The sequence below is a fragment of the Gossypium hirsutum genome, chromosome D07, assembly GCF_007990345.1.
Source record: "Gossypium hirsutum isolate 1008001.06 chromosome D07, Gossypium_hirsutum_v2.1, whole genome shotgun sequence".
Lineage (NCBI taxonomy): Eukaryota > Viridiplantae > Streptophyta > Magnoliopsida > Malvales > Malvaceae > Gossypium > Gossypium hirsutum.
Window position 1 is genome coordinate 7,065,864 of NC_053443.1, and position 23,941 is coordinate 7,089,804.

The window sequence follows — 23,941 nt, forward strand, 5'->3', positions numbered from 1 at the left end:
AGAGCGACAAAATATAGTCTCATATGAGTTTTGGTGAGAGTTTTCTTAGTAAATTGAAAGTATTATACCCCTTTTGTGAGTGATTTATGAGATTTAGGGTTTTGTTTACTAGTTTGTTCTTTGAAATTTTGAGTTTTGTATTCAGGGTTTTGGGTAATGTACGTTTAATACATTTAGGTTTATTTTTTTCATATTGTACTCTCGTTTGTTTACTCTTTTGGTGAAAAGTCGAAGCCTCATTTGCTTGTGGTATTTTTCCCTTCTTTGAGGGTTTTCCACGTAAAATATTTGTGTTCCTTCTTCTCCACTTTTACTATCTCGTTATTTACACGGGTCAATCCCCAACATATCTCTAATTAATTAATTAATTAAATTAGAAATATAATAAATAAAAGAGTTCAATTCTTGTAGAACACTCAAATGGAAAAGTTCTACAAGAACTCTTGTTTATTCAAGTAAAAGGGGGCATCCCAAGCCATTCTATCTCTTTAAAGATCTCTAAAAAAACTGAAAAACTTGAAGAAATTCAAATGAATGCCATATCCATCCTAAAGAAGAGCCACCTTTCGATCTAGTTCAATCGAGGAGTGGAAGCAAAAAAGGCTTTGGAAAAATCAATTAAGAAAAATGGTTTTACAATTACAACGAAAGATTTGAAAATTTTCAAAGCCGAGCCGTTTTGTGATATTTATAATAATAAATGCCAATCGAATATTACATGTGTTTTGTGTGAAACGAATTCAAGTCAAACTTGACTTTCAATCGAACAGTCTTCTCCACTATCTTTGTACCACAAATTGCATTGAGTGTGGACTCAAACAACATGAACCAAATGACAGAAAAGTAATGAATTAATTACTTTCAGTAGAAAAGTAATTTCTCTCTATAAAACCCGGTAAAGATTATAATTCTCAGAAAATAGAATTTATTTTAAGTCAATAAATTCTCACTACTTTCTGACATAATAACGATAACTCTAATATTTCTTTAAGTATATTTTTAAGTCAATTGGTGCTCTCTATTTATGGAGGAAAGTACAAAAATCCTGATTATACAAGCCCTTGATAAATATTATTTTTACATACGAAACACTCTCCCAGTCTAACTCCGAGAGAGGGGGTGACACACACTCTTATTTTCCCTTAGGGTTGGCGCTCCTCATGTTCGTGAGGGGTAAGTTTACTCCTCTTATGTATTGTGTCCAATTATATGTGTTTTTTGGATTTTTAACCCAACACTTTATAATTTAATACAACCCAATACTTATTTTTCTATTTTCTAAAATAAATATTATTTATTTTATTTAATTAACTAAATTAATTTTTCAATTAAATAATTTACTTAACCCAATTCTAATTCTGTTAAAGTCATAACAATTTTATCGTAAAAGAATTTATGGGGAAATATATTTAATTTCCTTATTCAACAAATTCATAATGACTAATAAATTTAATTTTAATTTTTGAATTTCAATTATTTAATTAAATAATAATTTTAAAAATTTTAAATAAATTCTCAAGTCATTTCTATACTTAGCGAGAAAATGCATTTATTTATAAACGTGATATATTTCTCTTACTTCATCGTTTTCATTCATTTCTATCCATTTGATTCTACATGCAATTTATTTACGGTTTCAACGAGCTAGTAGAGGGACCCTTTGGAAATATATAATTAGGACTCAAATAATTTCTAATTAAGTTCTAATTTTTCGTCTATTAATTATTAACTTATTTAGTCACAAAGACATAACTATATATGTTTAATCAATTCCTCCGTTAGCTCGCTGAAACAAAAATGAATTGCATGTAAAACCAAATGAATAAAAATGAATGGAAATTATGAAGTTAGAGAAATGAGTCGCGTTCACAAATGAATGCATTTTCTCACTAAGTATAGAAATGATTTGAGAATTAATTTAAAATTTTCAAATTATTAATTAATTAATTAATTGAAATTAAAAATTAAAATTAAATTAATTATTCATTATGAGTCTGTTGAATGTGGAAATTAAATATATTTCCTCATAAATTCTTATACAGTAAAATTGTCATGACTTTAACGAAATTAAAATTGGATTGAGAAAATTATTTAATTGAGAATTAATTTAGTTAATTTGATTAATTAAATAATATTTATTTTGGAAAATATAAAACGAATATCGGGTTAGATTAAATTATAAAGTGTTGGATTCAAAGTCCAATAAGCATATATAATTGGATCCAATGCAGGAGAGACTCAAATCTCCTCATATTGCATGGGATGGACGATAACCTTAGTGTTATTATCTAGGGTGTGTCGCCCACCCCTACTCTACTTAGTGTAGGAGTGTATTTTCTATTGAATAAATATTATATCTGTGTAATTTTTATTCAACCAGAATTTCTTATCTCTCCCTATAAATAGACGACACCGATAGAACTATTGACACATAAAATTTCATATATTGTTATTCCACCATAAAGTAGTGAGAATGTATTTTCTAGAATAAATTCTATTTTCTAAGAATTTCGATTTCTACCAGTTTTTATTGAGAGAGTTACTTTCTTACTGAAAGTAATAAAATCGTTTCTTGTTATGTGTTTAATTCATGTTGCTTGAGCCCACACTTGATGCAATTCAGGGTACAAGGATACTGGAGAAGGTCGTTCGGTTGAAAGCCACAGTTTAAATCCATCTCGCAAATAGTACAAGTAATTTTTTTAGAAAAGTTTATTACTATAAATATTACAAACCGACTTTGTTTAGAAAAATTTTAAACTTCTTTTATAACTGAAAATCATTTTCTTAACTGAATTTTTCCAACACCTTGAAACAACTCGCATCCATCTAATATCTAGTCTTGACAACCCTTAGATTGAAGCTCAACTGAAGAGAAAAATCAAAGGAAATTTTCTTTGTAATCAAGAAATATCCAAGGATTGTAACATCTTTTTGAAATTATTAATAATTTTGACTCCAAACTTCTAAGTCAATTCTCAACTCAAAACTTGTGTGTATAGAGAGAGAAAATATGTTTTGTTTACTGCCCAAGTTCTCAAGGGAGAATTTAAAGGTGAGTGATCTAGATCTTTAGGTACAAAAGTGAGGTGTTATATTAGAGTATAATAGTACTTAAATTAGTTATTGTATTAGGATTAAAGATAATATATTTATTCACTAAGCTAAGCTCTATAGACGTAGGGAAAATTAACTACGTTAACAAATTTGCATGCCCTATTTTTGTTGTGTTCATCGTAGTGCCACCTTTAATAGCCATTGCAAATATCTCTTCCATTCAAGCACTCTGTTTTTCTCAAGTTAGTACTTAAACTTTTTTTTGTCATAAATTGTACCTAAATTATATTATATTATCTAAAGTGGCATCTAAACTATACTTTGTTACCCAAACTACCCCAAGTGTTAAAAAAATCTCTTAACTAATCATTTGGTGACATGTGACTCTTTTAAATTAAATTATAACAAAATTAAACTAATTAAAATTTTTTTTCATTTTTTTACAACATCTCATCCCCTGCAGTCTTTCTTCTCTTTAATGCACTTTTTATAATTGTTAGATAACTTTTCATTTGCAATTCCCTTAATAATTTTTATGACTAAACTTCTTTTTTAGTATTTGGATTTCATATTTTATCTAGTTTATTATTATTATTTTAGAGGCTTATCTAATATTAATTATTTTACTTTTTATGGAGAGCATATAAAAAAGTATGAAGAAAGTTAATTCCAAAAAAAATAATACATAGATTTTGAATCGAGGTGAGAAAAGAAACGAAATCAAAGTTTTAAAAAACAAAAAAGAAGCTTGCCAAAATCTGAGTTTGAATGAGTTTTTTAATAAATTCTTGAATTTTCCGTCATTAAAGTTTTGGCTAAAGAATAAAAGAGATGAATTTATAAGTTCTTTTTAAAAGAAACATAAGCAAATAATATTTAACAGTTTTCTGGATTTTTTTTAGTTAAAAATTGTCAGATGCCAAAATGATTGAGTAAAAGATTTTTTAATGGCTAGGATGATTTGGGTAATGGAGTATAATTTAGGTTTCACTTTGGTAACAAAGTATAGTTTAGATATCACTCATGTGTGCAAATTTCGAGTAAAACCGATTTAACCAACCGAACCGAATTAATTCGGTTAATCAGTCTGTTAACCGAATTAATTCAGTCGTGAGTCGGCTAATAATTTTTTGGAAGTTCAGTTAACGATTAATTCTATTCGAAATCGGTTAATTAACTGAATTAATCAAAAATTTATATTTTTTATATACATTTTACATATATTAAATTCGATTAATTCAATTAATTTTTTATATGTTTTATATTTGTTTTAACCAAAACACAAAAAAATAATAATCGGTTAACCGACCAAATTAATTGAAAAAGTTCGGTTCAATTAAGTTTTTTTGAAAAAATTTTGGTTCGGTTAACGATTAAGGGTTTTAAAAGTTCAGTTAATGCTAGTTTGGGTCGGTTAACCGATTGAACACCCCTACTCGTGACCAGAAAAAAAAATTTAGGGACCAGTTTGAGAAAAAAAGATATAATTTATGTATCATTATGTGGTTTAAGTTCTTTTTTTATGATCAAGGTATTTTTATGTCTATTTTACGGCTAATGAAAACTAATCCTTTAAGAGTTTGTGATGGACTCTTTTAACAATGTCATCTTTAATATTCGAATTTAAAATCTCTTTAGAAGTGCAATCAAATGCATCTAACATTTGTTAAAAAATAATTAAATTTATCATCAATTTGAAATATATATAATTTTTATTGCTTTATTGAGACGCATGCATATACAGTTGTTATAATCTTTTCCTTCTTAAGAAATCACCATTGAGCTGATAATATTACTGTACATGCTTTAAGATTGAGTTAAAAGAAATTGCAGGCTAAAATGGATACTAAAAACATGGCGTAAGCAGTCCCTGTACAGCATTGTAACCACAATGGAAATGGAATTGCTATTGCTATAAAAAAAGCCGTCACCATGAAAAACCCTCCCAACTCTTCTAACTTTCGAGCCATCACATGAAACTTGGAATTCATATAACATTTCCCGACACATATGCAAGTGAATGCCAACATAATCGCAACCGAAACAAGGATGAACGTCACCGGGAATCGTTGAGGACCAATTTCGGCGAACAAGATAGCTATTTCAATGGAAGCTCCCAAACAAAATGCTACGATTTGTTTTTCCCAAGCTAAGTAATTCTGTGGATCATGGACTTGGGATGAAATCGGTTCGGTGGCTGATTCAATGTCGATAATCGTCAAAGGTGGAGGCGGTGGCAGTGATGCGGATTTTGTTAATAAGGAGAATAATTTGGTATGAATGTATGTTTGGAAAACCTTTGCCATAATAATAAGTAGATTATTAGGGTTTCCATGAGTTAGAAGTAGCCATATTTGAGTTTGAGTTATGCTATCAACTTGGGAGATATAGTGATGGGAAAATGGATGTTTGGTCACACCCAAAAATTAAATTTCCTTGTTTATTCCACGAAACAAACAATATAATATAATATTTATGTGTATGAAGCTAAATGGGTCGTTGGTCGGCCCTTCCCACTTTTCAAGCTTTGGACGGCTTAGTTGTGGAAAGTTTTGCAAAACCGTCCCCACCTTACATTTCACTATGTCCAATTATCTACAATGTAAGACTATTTTTTTAGACTAAGTTTTTTAATTACTCTATTATTTAATTTTATCATTTTCGTTACCGGTTAGTTAATGGTGATAGCTTTTAAAATTAGTATAATTATAACTTTAACTTTCAATATTTATGCATTGTGTCAATTTAGTCTTCATTCTAAAAAATTCAACCCTCAACATTTTACATATTGTGTAGTTTGGTCTCTCTTTTTTTTTGGCACTTTTGCTTTCCTTTGTGGTCTTTTCACCTAAAAAATTTAAAAATAAATTTATCAACTAAATTTTATTGAAAATAGACCCAAAAAAAATGAAAACAATGAAAAATCCAATATAATAAATTTTATCTTTTCTCATTATTTTAAAATCAACCCTAAATGTCACCAAGAAAAACAAAACTACAAAAAAAGAATTTACATAATGTGTCAATGTTAAGGGTTAAATTATTTTAGAATCGGCACTAATTGACATAATTTATAAATGTTAAGGGTTAAAGTTGCTATTATACCAATTTTAATCTATCGTTAGATGGCTGGTGACCAAAAAAGACAAAATTGAATAGTTGAATAACCATTTTGTAACTTTTTATAGTTGAGTAAAAAAATATATTAATAGTTGAGTGATTGTTACGATAATTTGCATACATTTTTTTATTCCTCATGCCTGTTTTATAGTTCAAAGTCACATACTCTTTTTAAAGTAAATGTATCTTACTATTGTAATCAGCACTTGTTGATTATAATCTATACTTTATAAAACAACAAATATTATTTTTAAACTATTTCTTAGAGATATATATATACTTATTCATTCGTTTACACTTTCAAAGCACAAGCTTCAACTTTTGTTAACAATATCAAAATTTCATTAATTACATAAAATTATTTCTTAATAATATATTCAAAGTCAAATTTATTAAATATTAATTTTAAGAATAATTAAATAAATTAGCTAAATTAAATATCGGAATTTCTAAGGACGTTTTTTAGCACATGGCATGGCCGACCAGTCCCACGCACCTTGTTATTCAGCTTCCGATGCAAGTGAGAAGAATAAAAATGAAAATGTTTTTATTCTTTAAGGATTTTTTCTCTCTCTCTTTTGACTAAAGAAACCGGCTAAGTTGACCTAGTGATCAATAGGGCACACCCGCTTCATAATAAAATATTGCTCTCCTCGTTTCAAATTATTAATCCTTTATTAACTTTTTTTTTTATGAAATTAAAATAATATTTTCTATATCTTTATTAATATTAAAATTTTTACTGTGTTTAGTTTTCTGAATTAACAGAACATTAACTCAGTTGAGTAATAATGAATAGATCCTTATTTTACAAATTAAATTGTATTATTTTAAAAATATTTTTATCATCTTATATATTTTTTATAGAAAAATAAAAATATACATAACAATATTTAAACCCTTAGTAAAAAAACAGTATTTAAACCAACTCCATTTATTATTTATATTGATTTTTTTATAATATATTTATTACATAACGTTTTTCATTCACATTGTAATATCTGTAAAAGTATCATGGATACTCTAGTATTAGAAATCAGATTGCGTTTTACTCTCTATGCTGAAAAATGTGTAAATTAGTTTCCATACGTTAAATTAAAAAACAAATTGATCATTTTTTTGTTAAAAAATTCATTCATTTGTGCTGTTAAAAATTGACATGGAAGACGGAATAACCTGATAGTTATATGGTGTGATACATGCACCTCATGTTGATGTATAATGATCAACTTTTAACAGTAAAAATAGATAAAAATTTTACAAAATGACTACTTTGCTCTTCGATCTAATGTTTATGGACTAATTTGCCAATTTTTTAAGAAGAGGGGATAAAATGCAATTCAACTCCTAATACATGGGCCTTTATGATACTTTTAATCAAATATAATTTTATTTTTATTTTAAAATTTAAATTTTATTGTATTATAATTTTTAAGATGAAAATAAGAAATAAAAATGTTAAAAAGATAATGGACACATTCCAAAAAGAAGTATAAAAAATTGAGGGGGGCATACCCTCGTGTTCTATACATGTTAACCACCAAGTGCATAAAATAAGTATATAGTATAAAAAAAATCCAAGACTAATTGCTGTTAATCATGAGACAGGTAGGTTAATAGTGCCTCCATCCACACTTTCACGTATTTTGAGATAGCTACATTACCTAGGGTTATTTAAATTAATGAAATGGAAGAGATAATAAAGTTTGCAACTAGACCGTACTATAGTAATGAATATATTATAACCATATACATATGTATATATTAACTGAAAATACACTAATATCTTCTCATAAATCTAGAATGATACGCTTTCACTTTTTTTTTCTGTTTTACTATTAATCCGTAAAAGTATCATAAATGTTTTTGTATTAAAAGTTGAATTGTATTTTTCCTTCTTTACTTAAAAAAATGAGCACATTAGTCCCTATATGCTAGATCAAAGAACAAACTGGTCATTCTGTTAAAAAATTATTAATTTAGTGAGTATAAGTTAAATGTGAAGTTAGGAAAAGTTTTGAAATAGTGAATAGTATACTAGGAATAAATATTAAAATAATTAGAATCGGAAATGAGGTAACAAAACCTCAAACCCATAAATCGAGCTATAAATATTTTTATAAATATTTATAGAGTGTCATTGAGTTGGTATTAAAGTTTAGTTAGAAAATTTTAACGTTTGGATAGTCAATTAACTAAAAAGAACTAAATTAAAAATAGTGTAAAATTTGTTAAATTGTGATTAAATAGCTTAAGTGACTAATGAGGAGGGATTTAAAAGGCAATTAGGCCCAAATTATATGGGCTGGAGGGTTGGGCAAGAAAAATCAGCAAGAAGGTAAGGAGAAACAAGGGCAAAATTAGAAACTTTACAAATTAAATATATAAAACAAAGACAAAAGTGAAAAATCTAGAGATTTCTTCACAATTTATCAGAAAAAACGCCATAGGAGGTCTGAAACAAGCTGTTTTTTCATATACTTGACTCATGTAAGTTTAATTATTGATTATTTCTTCTAACTTTGTGATTTTGATACTTTTACAATTAGGTCTAACTAATTGTTTCATTAGTTTTTGATTTCATGGCTGATTTTGAGAGTTACCATTGATTAATTCTGAATTTTTATGATGAATGAACATGAAATTATAGCTTTAATTTTATTATATGATGATTTTATTAAGTAATTTTTATAGAAATTGATTTTAAGGGACCTAATTGTGAAAAAGTTTGGAATTAGGGTTTGGTGTTGCATTTTTGAATATAAAAGGCTATATAGTAGTATAAAATAGTTGTACAGGGTGTTAATTGAGAAAAATTAGATCAATTAAGGGGTTAATTGAGTAGGGACCAAATTGTAAAAACTGTAAAGTTTGGGGTAAAAGTGTAATTTCGAAAATTAAAGGGGTATAAATTGTGAAATAAATTAGAATTGAATTAGATGCTGATGAATGAATAAATTTGTATTTTAGATCAAGAACCCAAAGATAAACGAGGAAAGGAGAAAATTATCGATTAGTCACTAAACTTCCGTAACTTTTCCAAAGTAGTCAGGTAAGTTCATATGGCTGAAATTTAATGATTAAATGTTAATTTCATGAATTATATAGTGTATGATGATATATATTTGTTGATGGATTGAAAATAAAATAATAATGCAAAAATCGAATAAATGATCAAATTGAGCGGAACGTCGGATTTGAGTACTTTTGATTAGTGATAAGTGATAAGTGGTAGCTTTAGCTACACTTATCTAATCAATGACAAGTGACAAGTGATAAGTGATAAGTGGTAGCTTAGCTACACTTATCTGATCAGTGACAAGTGATAAGTGATAAGTGGTAGCTTTAGCTACACTTATCTGATCAGTGACAAGAGATAAATGATAAGTGATTCCGTGTAAGACCATAGCTGGGCTATGGAATCGGTATGTGTTATGTGATTATGTAAAAGACCATAGTTGGACCATGGCATCGAGGAAATGAAGTACTCAATTCCGTAAGACGTTCACTAATTTGATAAAGTCGGTAAGTGTTACATAGACTCAAATTCAAGTGGTAGATTTATCGTAGTTGTTGAAATTGAGCTCAATTAAATGATTTTACCAGTTGGATATTGTGTATGGCAGGAAGTGTTAGTGAATAATAAGATGTGAATTATTATGATTAGTTCGGTAAGATTTATCTTAAATGCCTATGAACTTACTAAGCTTTCTATAAGCTTACTTGTGTGTGTTTATTGTTTCTTGTAGATTGACATATATATATACGTTCGGAGGATCAAATCTACATCAAGAATCACACTATCCAGATTTACTCCGATAGATTTTGTTAAACAACTTTTTGATTTATATGGCATGTATAGGGAATTGAAGTAAAAAGTAATAGTATGAATGATTAAGAATGCAAAGTAAATCTGAATGTGATGGTTGTGTTAGAAATTGAAATATACATGTTTTTAGCTTGGAATGGTTGATTGGTTGAACTTTATTAGTATTTAAATGAATTAGTTGAAATACTGAAATTGATTGTAATTTGAAATTTGCAGGGAAGGTTAAATAATTATAAAGGGGTTATATTGATTTTTTTTAAATATAATAAAATTGCAATGGAATAGTTTTTAGACAGCAGCATTGTCGTAACTTTGAAAAATAACCAAAAATGGTGGAAATTGAATTAGAAGCTGAGTGAGATATGAAATTAAATCTGAATGAGTCTACTTTCACATGAAAGAAATAGAGTAAGCAAAAGAGTTATATATTTTTAGATATTTTAATTTTAGTGATATAGGGTAAGAATGGTTTTTGAAGTCTCCTATTTTGACTTTAGAAATTCATTAAAAATTGTACAGAAGGAATTATGAGTTATAATTTATATTTATAGATTTTTTAATGAGTATATTTTAAGTAGAAATAAGTGGAAGCACCATATGAAGTCTGTACAATGAGATAATTGAATTTTAGTGACGAGAGGTCAGGATAGTCAATCAATGAAATAAGGGAGAATTTAACTAATAAAATGTACTAATTGGCTGAACCAAAATTTTGAAAAATTTATGGTAAAAAGATATATGACTCTAGTTTCAGGGAAATTTTACGGATCTAAATTTTGAGTTTCGTAGTTTGAGTATAATTAATTTAATGACTACTGTGCAGGTGGACAGCCTTATTATGAACAGTAAAATAACTTTTAAAAGTAAATTTTTATGCTCCGAACTTTTAAGTTAAGTCAAGTAACGCCTCATACTCGACTCAGGAAATGGTCTCAGGTAAGGGGTGTTACACTAGAAATCCGAAGAAGGGAAGTTCTAGAACTGTCTACCATTGTATAACATTTAATGAGTTATGTAGGAAGGTTCTAGAATTAGATCTTGACCATCCATTAGGATTAATTGTAATCATTAGATCTAAAGGGGTTTTGTCTATATAAGAAATGTTCCCCTCCATCATTTTTATCCAAGCTAGCTTATTTGAGTAATAGAGATACTTTCGCATTCTTCCTAACTCTTGCATTCTTCTCTTATGCTAATTTAAGTTCCCTTTTTCATTGCTTGTCTAGGCTAAGTTTGTCAAAACCTCTTCTAAGCGAAGATAAAAAGGTTGACTTAGGCTCGTTGGCAGAAAATCGAGTCGAAGGTCGCACGTTTGCTTGGCTAAAGTTCTAAGCACGTGATAAGTGGTATTGAAGCTTACGTTTCTAGCACTGTTGATAAGAGTAGCTCGGTCTAATTCAAAGGCCATAATGGAGACGAGTTTAGTTTCCCTCAAGGCCCAATCACGAGATCTAAATCCAAGCAGCTAAAGTTAAACCTCAACTTATTCGTTCAAGATTTTATCATAAAAAAATTTTGAGAAAAATAGTTGAAGCTTCAAGACGATGGATTTTGGAGCGATGATGAATTCGAATGGATTAATTTTGTTCGTGGGCCTAACTCTCAATCTATGATGGCAAGTCCATATGGAAAATGCTAACAAGTTTAAGTGTTTCACTTCAAGGACCCTAATCAATCCCACAAGCTTAGGCATTTCATATTGGGTTCAGGTTCTAAACTTAATTTTTATTATAAATGAACTTAATATTGTATTTATCAGACCTTATTATTTTATTATTATTTTATTCCAAATTTTTTATAATTATTAAGTATTTTAAGTTATTTAGGAGTTTTATGTTAACAAGAAAGATTAGTTTAAAACTACTTATTGTTTAGATTAAATTAGAGTTCTAGTATACTTAAGAGTTTTATTTAGATATATTTAGCTAGCCTATATATAGGCTTTTGCATTGTACACAAATCAATTATTTAATTATTATTCAATTTCTCTTTTGAGTTAATAAATTCTCTTTGAGTTTTTCTTTTCAAGAATTTCTCTTAAATTTTTTTAGAAGAGTTTTAACAATCTTTTCAGATTGTGGGGGTCATCTTCAAATTTTTTCTTACCAAGTTTTCTATCTTGGAGGGAAAATTAGAGCCGCTTGAAGGGGGTTGTGGATTCTTCGTGTTTCAACGGCTTCTTAGGACTTCTACATATCACGTTCTATCTTTTCCATCTATATTCTTTATTTTCTTCTTTATTGTTCCAATATTTAATTTATTATTCTATTTACTTATCTTAGTTGTTTATTTTATTTGTTTTGTTTGACTTGACTTTGATTGTGTTTAGGTTGTGTCAAAACTCAAGTTTCTTTCCAAACGCCTAGAGCCCTAAGTCAAATATACAACTTGAACAAACTTACGATCCGCTTCCGCGTTCATCTGCACTCATTCGTATCAATTGTGATGGTGATAATGACTATTAGGATCGAGGAAAGTGCCTTTAAGGTAATCACTGCTTTAATGTACTTAATTGATGTTGCATTGCTTTGGTGGTGCTGTAGGAGCGATGATGCAAAACATGAGGGCGAGAGTGTTCATACTTGGGAGGCCTTCTGGAGGGAGTTTAAGCTGTAATTCTACCTAAGTATGCCAACAAGGAGGCTCAGTTGAAGTTAAGATGGCTTACCCAATGCGGGACAGTACGCGACTATATGCGCGAGTTTTTCAAGTTGATGCTTTAGATATCAGATATGAGTGAGAGTGAGGCCCTATTCAACTTCCTAGATAGACTTAAGCTATGGGCAAAGCTGGAGCTTCAACATAGGGATGTTTAAGACCTTACGCGAGCCATGGCGATAGCGGAGTCCCTAGTCGAGTATCCCAAGTAATGAACAAAATTCCTAAGAGTCGTGGCAACGAAAAGAGTAGGGAAGCCGATAACGACCATTTCTTAGATGAGGAGCAAGGTGAGGTAAGCTTCGATGAGATAGAGGGTAACTCGAGACAACCTTGAAAGAGGTGGGCAAGAGAAAACCACTTAGTTGCTTCTTATGTGAGGGTCTCATAGGGTGCGAGATTGTCCCACCAAGGCCAAACTATCTACGATCGTGAAGACCTTGGAAGAGTTTGAAACCAAAGGTAGTGGAAGTGACCAAAAGCCACAAGTAAAGAAGCTTGGCGACATTCAAGTGATGAAGGATGCGTACGACGTGGAGCCATGAGTGTTAAGTTTAGTTTCCATTCGTAGGTGTTTCAAGGTGGAGGTTAGCTGAGCACCGATGGAGAATGTGAAACTGAGTGAGAAGAAGTTCGACCCCACTTATGCAAAGGTGCAACGCAAGAAGTGGAGAGAGTGCCAGCAACATGGAAGTAAAGGAGCTGAGAGTGATAGTTTCCAAGTAACGATGGTCAATCAAATCCAAAGGTAGAAGACTTGGCACAGAGGCCCCGAAGGAATCACTCAAGAAGAAGGCGTCGATCGAATAATCGAAAGTGCCACTTCCCTAACAGTGAAAGCGTTGCTAGATCGAGTGGGGGAGAATGTCACGCCCCGCAAGTGAGCAAGGGCTCATCAAACCTGAAACCAACCAAACATGAGCGAATCGAACCACTAGGTTCTCGGAGTACCCCGAAAGACTCTAAAAGTCCAAAGAAATGACTGAATCCATGTAGAACCATATAGAATGTTTCAAAAGTTCTAGAATATTCCACCATCTTATAGCACTTAATGATTTAGGTGGGAATGTTCTATAATTAGATCTTGATTGTCCATTAGGATTTATTGTAACTGCTAGATTGAAATGAGCTTGCTTATAAAAAGAGAGGCTCCCCTTCCTCTTTTGTATCCAAGCTAGCTTATTTGAGTAATAGAGATACTTTCACATTCTCTCAACTTTTGCATTATTCTTTTGTTCTAATCTAAGTATCCAAGCTAGCTTATTTGAGTAATAGAGACATTTCCACATTCTCCCAACTCTTGCATTCTTCTCTTATGCTAATCTAAGTTCCCTTTTCCATTACTTGTCTAGGCTAAGTGTGCCAAAGCCTCTCTTGAACGAGGATCGAATGTTGACTTAGGCTCGTTGGCGAAAAATCGAGTCTAAGGCCACACATTTGCTTGGTTAAAGTTCTAAGCACGTGACATAATTATCTGGTTATTTCGTTTTCCACGTTAGCTTTTAACATTAGAAATTGATGAAATTTTTCACAGAAAGGACCAATTTGCTCTTTGATCTAGCATAGAGGGACAAATTTGCCCATTTTTTGAATAAATGGGGTAAAATGCAATTTAACTCATAGTACAGGGGCCTCCATTATACTTTTGCTTGAGTAACATTGGATTTGGATGAAAATTAATATTTAATGTTATATATTTATATACTAACAATGAATTATTTGATAGTACCTCTTACGGATAAATATTAAAACCATGCATAGATTTTGATTCAATGTACAATTTTAGACATGAAACCTTGATTGTGATTCAAATGTATACAATTATACATAAAGTTTTTATTTTGATTCAATTGTATATATTTCAATAAATAAATATATCAATCTATTTTTATATTTGGTAAGTATAATTATTTGTGTATCCAATATGTAAACATAAAAATGTTGCTATATCATTAATGGTGTTGATTGTTTGTGAAAATTGAATCAAATTAAAATTTTTTATGTAAAATTGTACAAAATAGAACATAGTGTATAATATCGCACATTGAGTGAAAGTTCATGTACAATTTTGAGATTTATCCCTATCTATTAAAAAAATTAATTTTCTATATTGATTTTTAAGGGTTTTTAATGTAATAATAAGATGTAATTTTTTATCCGTGCATAAATTCATACACTACCCATGCATTGAATACAAACTCTCAAAAAAATTTTGTTATACCACTACTTCGGCAAGGACACATGGTAGAACATGAGGTGACCTGCAAATAATCCTCTGCTGTGAATAGCTCACGAGCAACCCTCCATAATGACCCTCTGCCCAAAAAGGTTCGTTGATGATCCTCCGTGAATTCTACCTGAACTATCTAAAAAAAATACTTTCTACGAACCTTCTGTGATGACCATTAAAGCCTAACATCCTCATTCAATCTCAACAATAAGAATGTCAAAGCTGGATCACATAGTACATTATATGACAACATACCTATAACAGCCTTGCCACCTGACAGACCATATTGTCACGCCTACTTCTTGTATTGTTAATTAAGTGGTATTACAAGGCAAAGAGATAACCCTTATATATACCCAAAACACAAGAGACAAAGAGAATCCATAGTTATATTGCTTCATCGTATATTTTATGATCAGTTGCACTTATAAATGTACGATTGGCATGGTGAAACGCTTTGCATTTAATCAACTCATTCAACTTTATATATATAGTTGTGTGTGTGCAGCTCTTAAACTATATGTATCGATATAGCTGTAAGCCAGGATCATCCATATCCCTCCATTGCGCACCATGAGAATCTTGTATTTCATTTTTAGTATAATATTTATCTTTACAGCCTATCATATTCATATTGATTCAAACAAAAGCCCCAAGACAAAGCTTAAATTCATGTTATAAATATATATATACACACATACATATATGGGGACCAGATCGTTCCAAAGTAGTTAAAATTTTGAATGGCCCTTTGGTTTTTGTGTTTGCCAAAGCTTGGCCACCAAACAAGCTCTCTCTCCTCGTTGCATGCATGGCGGCGGACAAGCACGCCATCATTACCTTTTCTTTTTACCCTAACATGATTTCTACTTTCTAGCAAAACTAGAAAGAAAGAAAATAACAATAATAATTAGTACCCATTTTTCAACTTTGAGTTTCCCCCAAAGTTAAATATTAGTACTTGGATTTTATCAAAGGAAAAAAAAGTGAGCTTTGGAGATAGAACCCTAGCTTTGACCTGGATATTCAAAACTTTTATAAACACCTTCTTCCCCTTTCAAAGAATTGAAAGCAAAGCAGTAATGGTGTCCATAAGGGGTTTTAGCTTTGCACTTGTGTTTGTTTTGGTTCTTATAGGAAACTCAACTGCACATCGCCATGGTATATACATTCATATTCCTTATTGATCTCTCAAGCTTTTCTTTTTTCTTTTTATTTTTTTGGTAATGTTAGAATATTCATGTTAACTTCTTTTGAATAAGCTATAAGCTTAGTTAATGTTAATTTGTTCAACTTTTTTTTCTCAGTTATGGAAACAACAGTGGCTGCAGATCATGGAAGTGGTGTTGAATCGGCAACGGAAAACCTGGCCAACTCAGGCAAGGTAAAGTTAATGAAGTTAAAGAAAGTGAGAGTGGAAGAAGGTGCAAATATTTCAGGTTCAAATCATCACTTTATTAACCATACATCATCAGAGGAAGCAATTTTGAACGTAAATCGTAAATCGAGAAATACAAATCATCATCATCATCATAATCGTCGTCGTCGTCGTCGTCGCCATGGGAAGACCAAAATGACTGGTTTTACAGCTTTGAATGCTGATTATCATGTCCCAAAATCCCATCCCCCTAAGAATAACTGAGAGTAAAATGAAACTATTTATTATTTATTTTGGGGGTTAAGCCATCCAATTTTGCTTCTGCTGGGTTTTTATTTTTGTTGTTTCTGATAGGGAATTCTAGAAAATACAAACATACTATTTGTATATGTATGCAATAGAAATTGAATATGTTTAAAAGAATTTCATTAGAACCTACTTTGTAATGCAATTGCAACAAAAAAAGTTGATATGCATTATTCTTTCATTTATATATATATATATATATTTCTCCATTAAGGCTAACTTGAGAATACTGGGTTTGTGTTAGTTGAATTCAATATTTCAATGTTGGTAATGCATGCTTCATTAGTATTTTGTTGGTTGGATGACCAAATGATTTCTGGTTTTGGATGAGATTGTTAGATAGGGCAGATTATACCTTTGTGAACATTGCAATAAATTTTTTTTCATGTTTTAATTTATTTAAACAAAAAATGTAAAAATTTTAGCTAATTCAATTAATTACCTGAATTAATCGAAATTATTTTGGCCCGTTAATAATTTATTTAAAAAATTTCAATTCGATTAACGGTTTTAAAATTTCGGTATGATAACTGCTACAATTACATTACAATGGGGAAAAGGAAAAGGGTTTTACAACTTTTTTACCAAACTAATCTCAAAAAATTAAATATTTATAAGAATGACCCAACTTAAAAAACAATGACAAGAATGACTTGAAATCTACAATGTCGGGCGGTGCCGGCATCCCGATGGTCGGCACCAAAGTCCATCATCGTGTAATCATTACTTTGTGATTGACTCGGAGATAAAAAAACTAATTTTTTTGGTATCGACACTGCCATAGCCGACACCCATATGTATTTTTTCAAGTACTTTTTAAAAAATACAGGCATTTCCCAGTTCAAAAAATATATTTTTTAATAGATGCCGGTGTGTAGATGGCCAGCACTGGAAAAAAATTTCAATTTTTTTTACAATACTTTTTGGTGCCAACACCGGTTCATATTTAAAAAAAAAGTTTGCCAGTGCTGGTGTTGGCGTTCTTGTTGCCGGCACTAGTGTGATTTTTGAAAAAAAAAACTTGCCGGCATGCTCTGGTTGTCGAAATCGATGACCATTTTTAAGAAAAAGCCAAAAACACTTGAAAAAATGAAGAAAAGAAGAGGAAGAGAAGAAAAAATAAGAGGAAACTAAAAGATAAATAAAAGAGAAAGTCAAAAACACTTGAGAAAATGCTAGCAATTTTTTTTTTTAAATCACACAGGTGCCGGCAACAAGAACGTCGGCACCAACACTGACAAACTTTTTTTTAAGATATGAACTGGTGCCAGCACCAAAAAACACAGCAAAAAAATATTCAAAATTTTTTTGCCACCTACACACCGGCACCTATTAAAAAATATTTTTTTTGAACTAGGAGATACCCGTATTTTTTAAAAAGTACTTAAAAAATACATACGGGTACTGGCCATGGCAGTGCCGGCACCAAAAAAAATAAAATTTTATCCCCAAGTCAATCACAAAAAAATGATTACACGATGGTGGACTTTGGTGCTGGTCATCGGGGTGTTGGCACGACCTGACACCGTAGATTTTAGGTAATTCTTGTCATTGTTTTTAAAGTTAGGTCATTCTTGTAAATATTTAATTTTTTTGGGTTAGTTTGGTAAAATAGCCAGATTTTACAAACACAAGAATCAAACCCTGGACCTTATGCCAATCAACTTAAAACTCACATATATTTGCCAATGGCATGATTGAGAAATCACGGGAATTGAACTCATCGATTCCACCACTTAATTGGCAACATTATTAACTATGGATTAAAATTACCTTAATTAAATTCAGAATATTCCAATTATCTCATAATCTCACATTCTCATTCCAATTATCTCATAATCTCACATTCTCAAATAAATTTAAGGAATAAAGATATCATCAACATCACATATTGTTATCTAAGATTACACACCTTATATAAAAATTTGGACATATTTACCATTTGTTTATATCATTTTAATCAATTTCCTTTTTTTCCAAATTAAAATTCAAGTCTAATTAAAAGTAAAAATAAATCTTATTCTTAATGGTGAAACAATAGATATCTTTATTTAAATTTATAATTATTATATTTATCCAAATAATTTATTTATAAATTTATTCCAACATCATAATTTACTTATCAACACATAAATTGTAATAAAAAAATTGTCATAATTTAGCACAATTACCAAATTTGAGACTAAAAAATATTTAAGGAATTAAATTTATTAAAAAAATTCTATAATAAAGACAATTTAATAAATTGTGCTTCTAAATAACCTTATATTCGGTCAATTAAGCATATCAAATTTTTGCATTCCAACTAAACAAATCAAACAATGTAATGTAATAATATAACCAATATTCCACCCCGTAATCTTATGTTAACATAATTTTGTTACTAAAATTAATATTACATTTCTTAAACCTAATTGTTATGTCCAACTTCATTTTTGCCTAAAATATCTATATTCATATTGAATATGTTTCCATAACATGTTTATGAATATAATGTAGAAGTCCACGTGAGTTGAAGCACAATATATGGCATCAACATCATATACATAATTGCTCAAGTCTAATTTGATTTAATCCGAAATATGTACTTTAATTTTTTATTTAAGTTCACCTTTATTTGTAATTAACTAATTCAATCCTGTTTAAATTTATTCATATTAATTTTTAATGTTTTATATAAATATATATTTATCAAATATATATATGCTATTTCTTTATGTAATCCTTAAAATTTTTTTATTTTTATTAATTTTTATATACAAACAACTTAAATTTTTTTAATATTTATATTATAATATTATATATTTAATTTTATTATAATATATAAACATGAAGCTTAATTATTGGAATCTAAACTCAATTTATTTTTAAATTAAATTAATTTTATTATTCAAACTTATTTTTCTGAGTTTAATATTTTTTATACATATAACTTGTTTTGAAAATTAAACAAATCCAAATTAAATAAATATCCGTTAGAAAAACACTAATGACGCAAAATACAAAGGAAAACTAATGGGCTTTGAACGAAAAAAAAAGGTGACCCATTAAGTTTTGGAGGCGAGTGAAAACCCATAGACTCAGTATAGGTAGGATTTCTTTCATTCATGGGTGAACTCTAGGAACCAACGGCTGTGTCAATAAAAAAAATGGCGGGTGACTCAACAACCGAGTTCCCATCTCCTTCCCCAAACAAACGCCTCAAAACCTCATCCAAATCAATCATCGAAGACGAACCCGGTAATCATCATCAACCAGAACAACAACGACAACAACAAGCAGCGGACGATGATGATTCAGATCCGGAGATATGCGGGATATGCTTATCGGACGGTGGACGAAGAGCAGTCAGGGGCAAAATCAACAGCTGCGATCATTTCTTCTGTTTCGTTTGTATCATGGAATGGGCTAAGGTGGAGTCCCGTTGCCCTATGTGCAAACGCAGGTTCACCATCATTCATAGACCGCCCAAGGAAGGTGTCTTTGCTTCCCAACGCCTCGTTAACATCCCTCAACGAGATCAGGTCACGTTTCCTTTTCGTTATCATTATTAATTGCGTCATTTTTTTAGTTTAATTTTGCTTGCTCTGCTAATTTGACCTCCAAGATTAATGTTCTTAGAAATTTAATATTGTGTATGAATTTGGGATCTCAAAGTTTCATAGCCTTATCCTTGGGGTCATGGTGGAATCACCCTGGTACTGATTGGCTTAATTAATTTTGAGATAGTCTAATTGCCTATATTACTCAGAACTGGAGTTTCGGTTTTATACGAATTTGTTCAAATTATTCTCAGTTTTTCCATGAATTTGGGGATCCTCAGAGGTTATGGATACTTTGAACATATATAATTATATCTCTATTTCCACACTGTCTTTTAATCAGTTCTCAACACATAAGCTTTTTTTTTTTTTTTAATTTTCTAATAACATATGCTGTATTATATCTACATGTTAAGCAACTTGATACCTGGGAATTGGAATGCATTGCTATGTTATTCGGACTTGGATACGAGTGTCCAGCATTAGTATGCTCAAATTTTTTTTAAAGATTTTCATAGAGGGTCCTTGGTGGGTCATATCCCTATATCTATGTCCAGATATACTTAGGACATAGGTGTTTGAAGGAAAATGAAGAGTCGAAGCAAAATAGAATTGTTAGGTGTATCCTCCGGTCAAGTTATGGTTTATTTGCCCTAGCATGAGGTGTAGTGCAAAAAGGTCAGCTCCCAAGCTTAGCCTATTCTTAGTTAGGCATTGGATTTGGGTTTGTTAACTATCTGTCAATTAAAAGAAGGGAAATTCATTTAGTCCACGAATTCTGATATTTGTAACATTTTCAGGTTTACCATCTCTCTGGAAATGCAACATCTGGGCCTTCTGATCCCTATTCAGAAGTTAAATGTAGCATGTGCCATGGTATGACCGACGAAAGTCTTCTACTGCTTTGTGATCTCTGTGACTCTGCTGCTCATACATACTGTGTTGGCTTGGGTGCGACTGTACCTGATGGTGACTGGTTTTGTCATGATTGTGCTCTTTCTAGGTCCGAACATGAGAAAACTGATGTTGACACTGAAACTGACAATCATATGATCGCTGCTAACTATAATGTACAATTACCATCTGAGGAAGATGTTTCAATTTTCGATATAGTTCGAGATTCAAATATCACACCACTTGAAGGACATAATGCAAGTGTGTCTTCATGTTCTAATCATTCACCGCCTAGTATCATCCCTCGATGTGAAAGCAGTGGGGCAGATGAAGTGAGTCGTCCTAGTAGGAATACTGTGGGTAAATCAACTGAATCAGGTGCAAGAACATTGCGTCGTTGTCGCAATGTACAAAGCCGTATACAGGTTCTTCGTGAAAATTGGCGTGCACTGCAAAATAGATCATTAAGTTTCTCTTCTCGTATGGCTGAATCTGGTGGTGGAAATTGTGGGAAAGGTAAGGTTGCTGCAGTATGTAATCCTGGATCAAGTGAATCACAACCGTCCATTTCAACAAGTCAACAATCAACTTCTCGAGACAGTTCTATTCAGCCTAAGGAAGATTTGTATGATATTGATAAGGCATGGAAAATGATGAATATTGCAAAGTCAATGCAAAAGAATTGTAAGACAACTAATAGTCTTAACCGGAACTCAACAAAACTCCCTTGCCTCGGAAGTGCTTCAAAAGAGGCAATCAGAAGTTCAAGTCATCATATATTGAAAATTCAGCAAAATGAAACTAGGAATGAGGAAAGAATGGGAAAACAGAAGCAGTATGGGTATCATTGTCACAAGAGGGAAAAGGAAAAGTGCAAATCTCCTGAGTTGGAAAAGCAAAAGAGGGTGGTTATAAATACACAACCCAGTGAGAGAGTTCCTTCTTCTCATTCACTTCATTTTTTTCAACCTTCATCATCTGCAAATGTCCAAATTGAAAACAGTTGCTCTCGTGTAAATGACCTGGGGCCATTTGTGAAAATTGCACAAAGTAGATGTCGAGAATCATCATCAACGGCAAACACGGAGGGTGGATCTTGTTCAACTAGTTTGTTTGGTTCAGTGCTAAGAGGATCTATGGATTTTTTAGATCCCAACTTGGAGGCAGGTGTAAATAAGTTAGATATACCGGAGGCGAGAACAAGGTTGAAGAAGAGTTGTTCTAAAAGCAAGGATAGAAAAGATGATAATGCCAAAAGTGAGATCCAGGCCCTTGTTAAACTCAATCTAAAGCTCCTAAGCCAAGACAAACGATTAGGTACTATATTATCTAAATGTTTTCTTCTAACAAACATCTTAAGAACACTTCTTTATTCTTCATCAGAGTAGTTGGTATTTATTGTATTCATGAAATAATATTTTTGATGAAAGCAATGCTGAACTCGGGTGATCCAGAAACATTTTATTATCCACCAAGTTTTCAGCTTTTTTTATCCATATTAAAATGCCAAAGGGCTTGCACTATTAAGTTTGTAGAAAATCCTTTGAGTAGGCTAGCATGCCAACAAAACTTGGATGTTATGCGTTAAGGAAAATTATAGCATAATGTTATCACCTCAACAAGATCGAAGCATAAACAAAATGAAAAGGTGAAAGGAGTTTACATAAACAATTTGAAGACTTACCTAAAAAGCCATTTTTCGATTTTTGTTTGGGTTTACGTGTGTGTAGTTGCATTTCAGTTTTGCCTTTAAACACTTTATGTGTGTCTTGGCTGTTTTTCGATTTATGAAATGTATTTACACCGTGTGTCTGCAGGAGTCGTTATATTCAAGGAGATTGCTAGGCTTGCCACCCATACAATCTTGGCAGCATATGGTTTCCAGCACTCAAAATCCAGTATCCACTCTTTTCCAAGTCCGGTATGTAGCCATAGCAATGATATTAACCTGCAACATAAATCTACTTTGATGCCGAATTCTTGTCGAGAATGTTTTTATGTCTTTGTAAAGAATGTTGTTAGCTCCATTATGGTTGAGAAAGGTCTGGCTAGGTCATCATAAGGTTATCACTACCTAACCAAAATTTAATTATAAATCCGTAAGGGAATATGTTGTTTATTCTCTTCCCACATCCAATCAAAAGCCAATTTTTCTCTTGTCAACCCGTCAGTTGTTCTTATGTACGACAAATGTGAGTTGTTATTGGAATCTAATTTATGACTAAATGGTTTCAAAGAACACTGTATTTGAAAGTATGTATTCAGAGTACAATGAATTTGTGCTTCATTATTACCATTATGTTTCCCTAGTTTTTACTGTCAGTTGACATTGACCATTGATCGCTGAATGTAGTTACTGGTGACATGAATGATTGGCAATGGTTTTGGCTTAACTCGATAAATTTTGGAGCACATTTTGCTTTGAGTCAAATCTTGGCATCGTTGGAATGCCAGAGATCTGGTGGTAGCACCGATGAATAAACCGGCACCATTAGTAGAATGGTTGATGAATTACCATTTAGGCGTTTAGTATTGTCATTTGCTGAGTTTTTACTTTGTCTACATTGCAAGTCAAGTCAAGCAAAACAGAGCTCGTCCTATTAATGGTGTACTCATAAATGGGCCAAGTAGCATGTTTTACAACAATCAAACCAACCACTTCAGATTAGCACCTTTGACGTTACCTGAAGGAATGATTCCTTAAGGGTTCAAAAAAGGGTTTCTTACTAGGTAATTTTGCACACTTTTTACAAGAGAAGCAACTTGAACTCGATATGAACATGAATTTTTAAATTTTGTTAAGCCTTGCCGAGATTTCTGAGCAGTCAAGATGAAACCCCTTGCATGGATCCCTCATGAAGGCCCTCCCTGGCCAGTAACTCGCCTGATAGACAGATCCAATCATTAGTTGTCATAGCAAAGGAATG

At 31.3% G+C, this 23,941-nt stretch overlaps 1 protein-coding gene across 1 annotated transcript; it reads left to right on the forward strand.

Annotated features, from left to right (window-relative positions):
- The first annotated feature begins 19,659 nt into the window (after positions 1 to 19,659).
- On the forward strand, positions 19,660 to 23,307 carry LOC107953349 (uncharacterized). The gene is made up of 3 exons (XM_016888639.2): positions 19,660 to 20,102; positions 20,921 to 22,331; positions 22,832 to 23,307. Exons 1-3 carry the CDS (start codon positions 19,728 to 19,730, stop codon positions 23,074 to 23,076), a joined length of 2,031 nt encoding a protein of 676 aa, XP_016744128.2. The 5' UTR covers positions 19,660 to 19,727; the 3' UTR covers positions 23,077 to 23,307.
- The last annotated feature ends 634 nt before the right edge of the window (positions 23,308 to 23,941 follow it).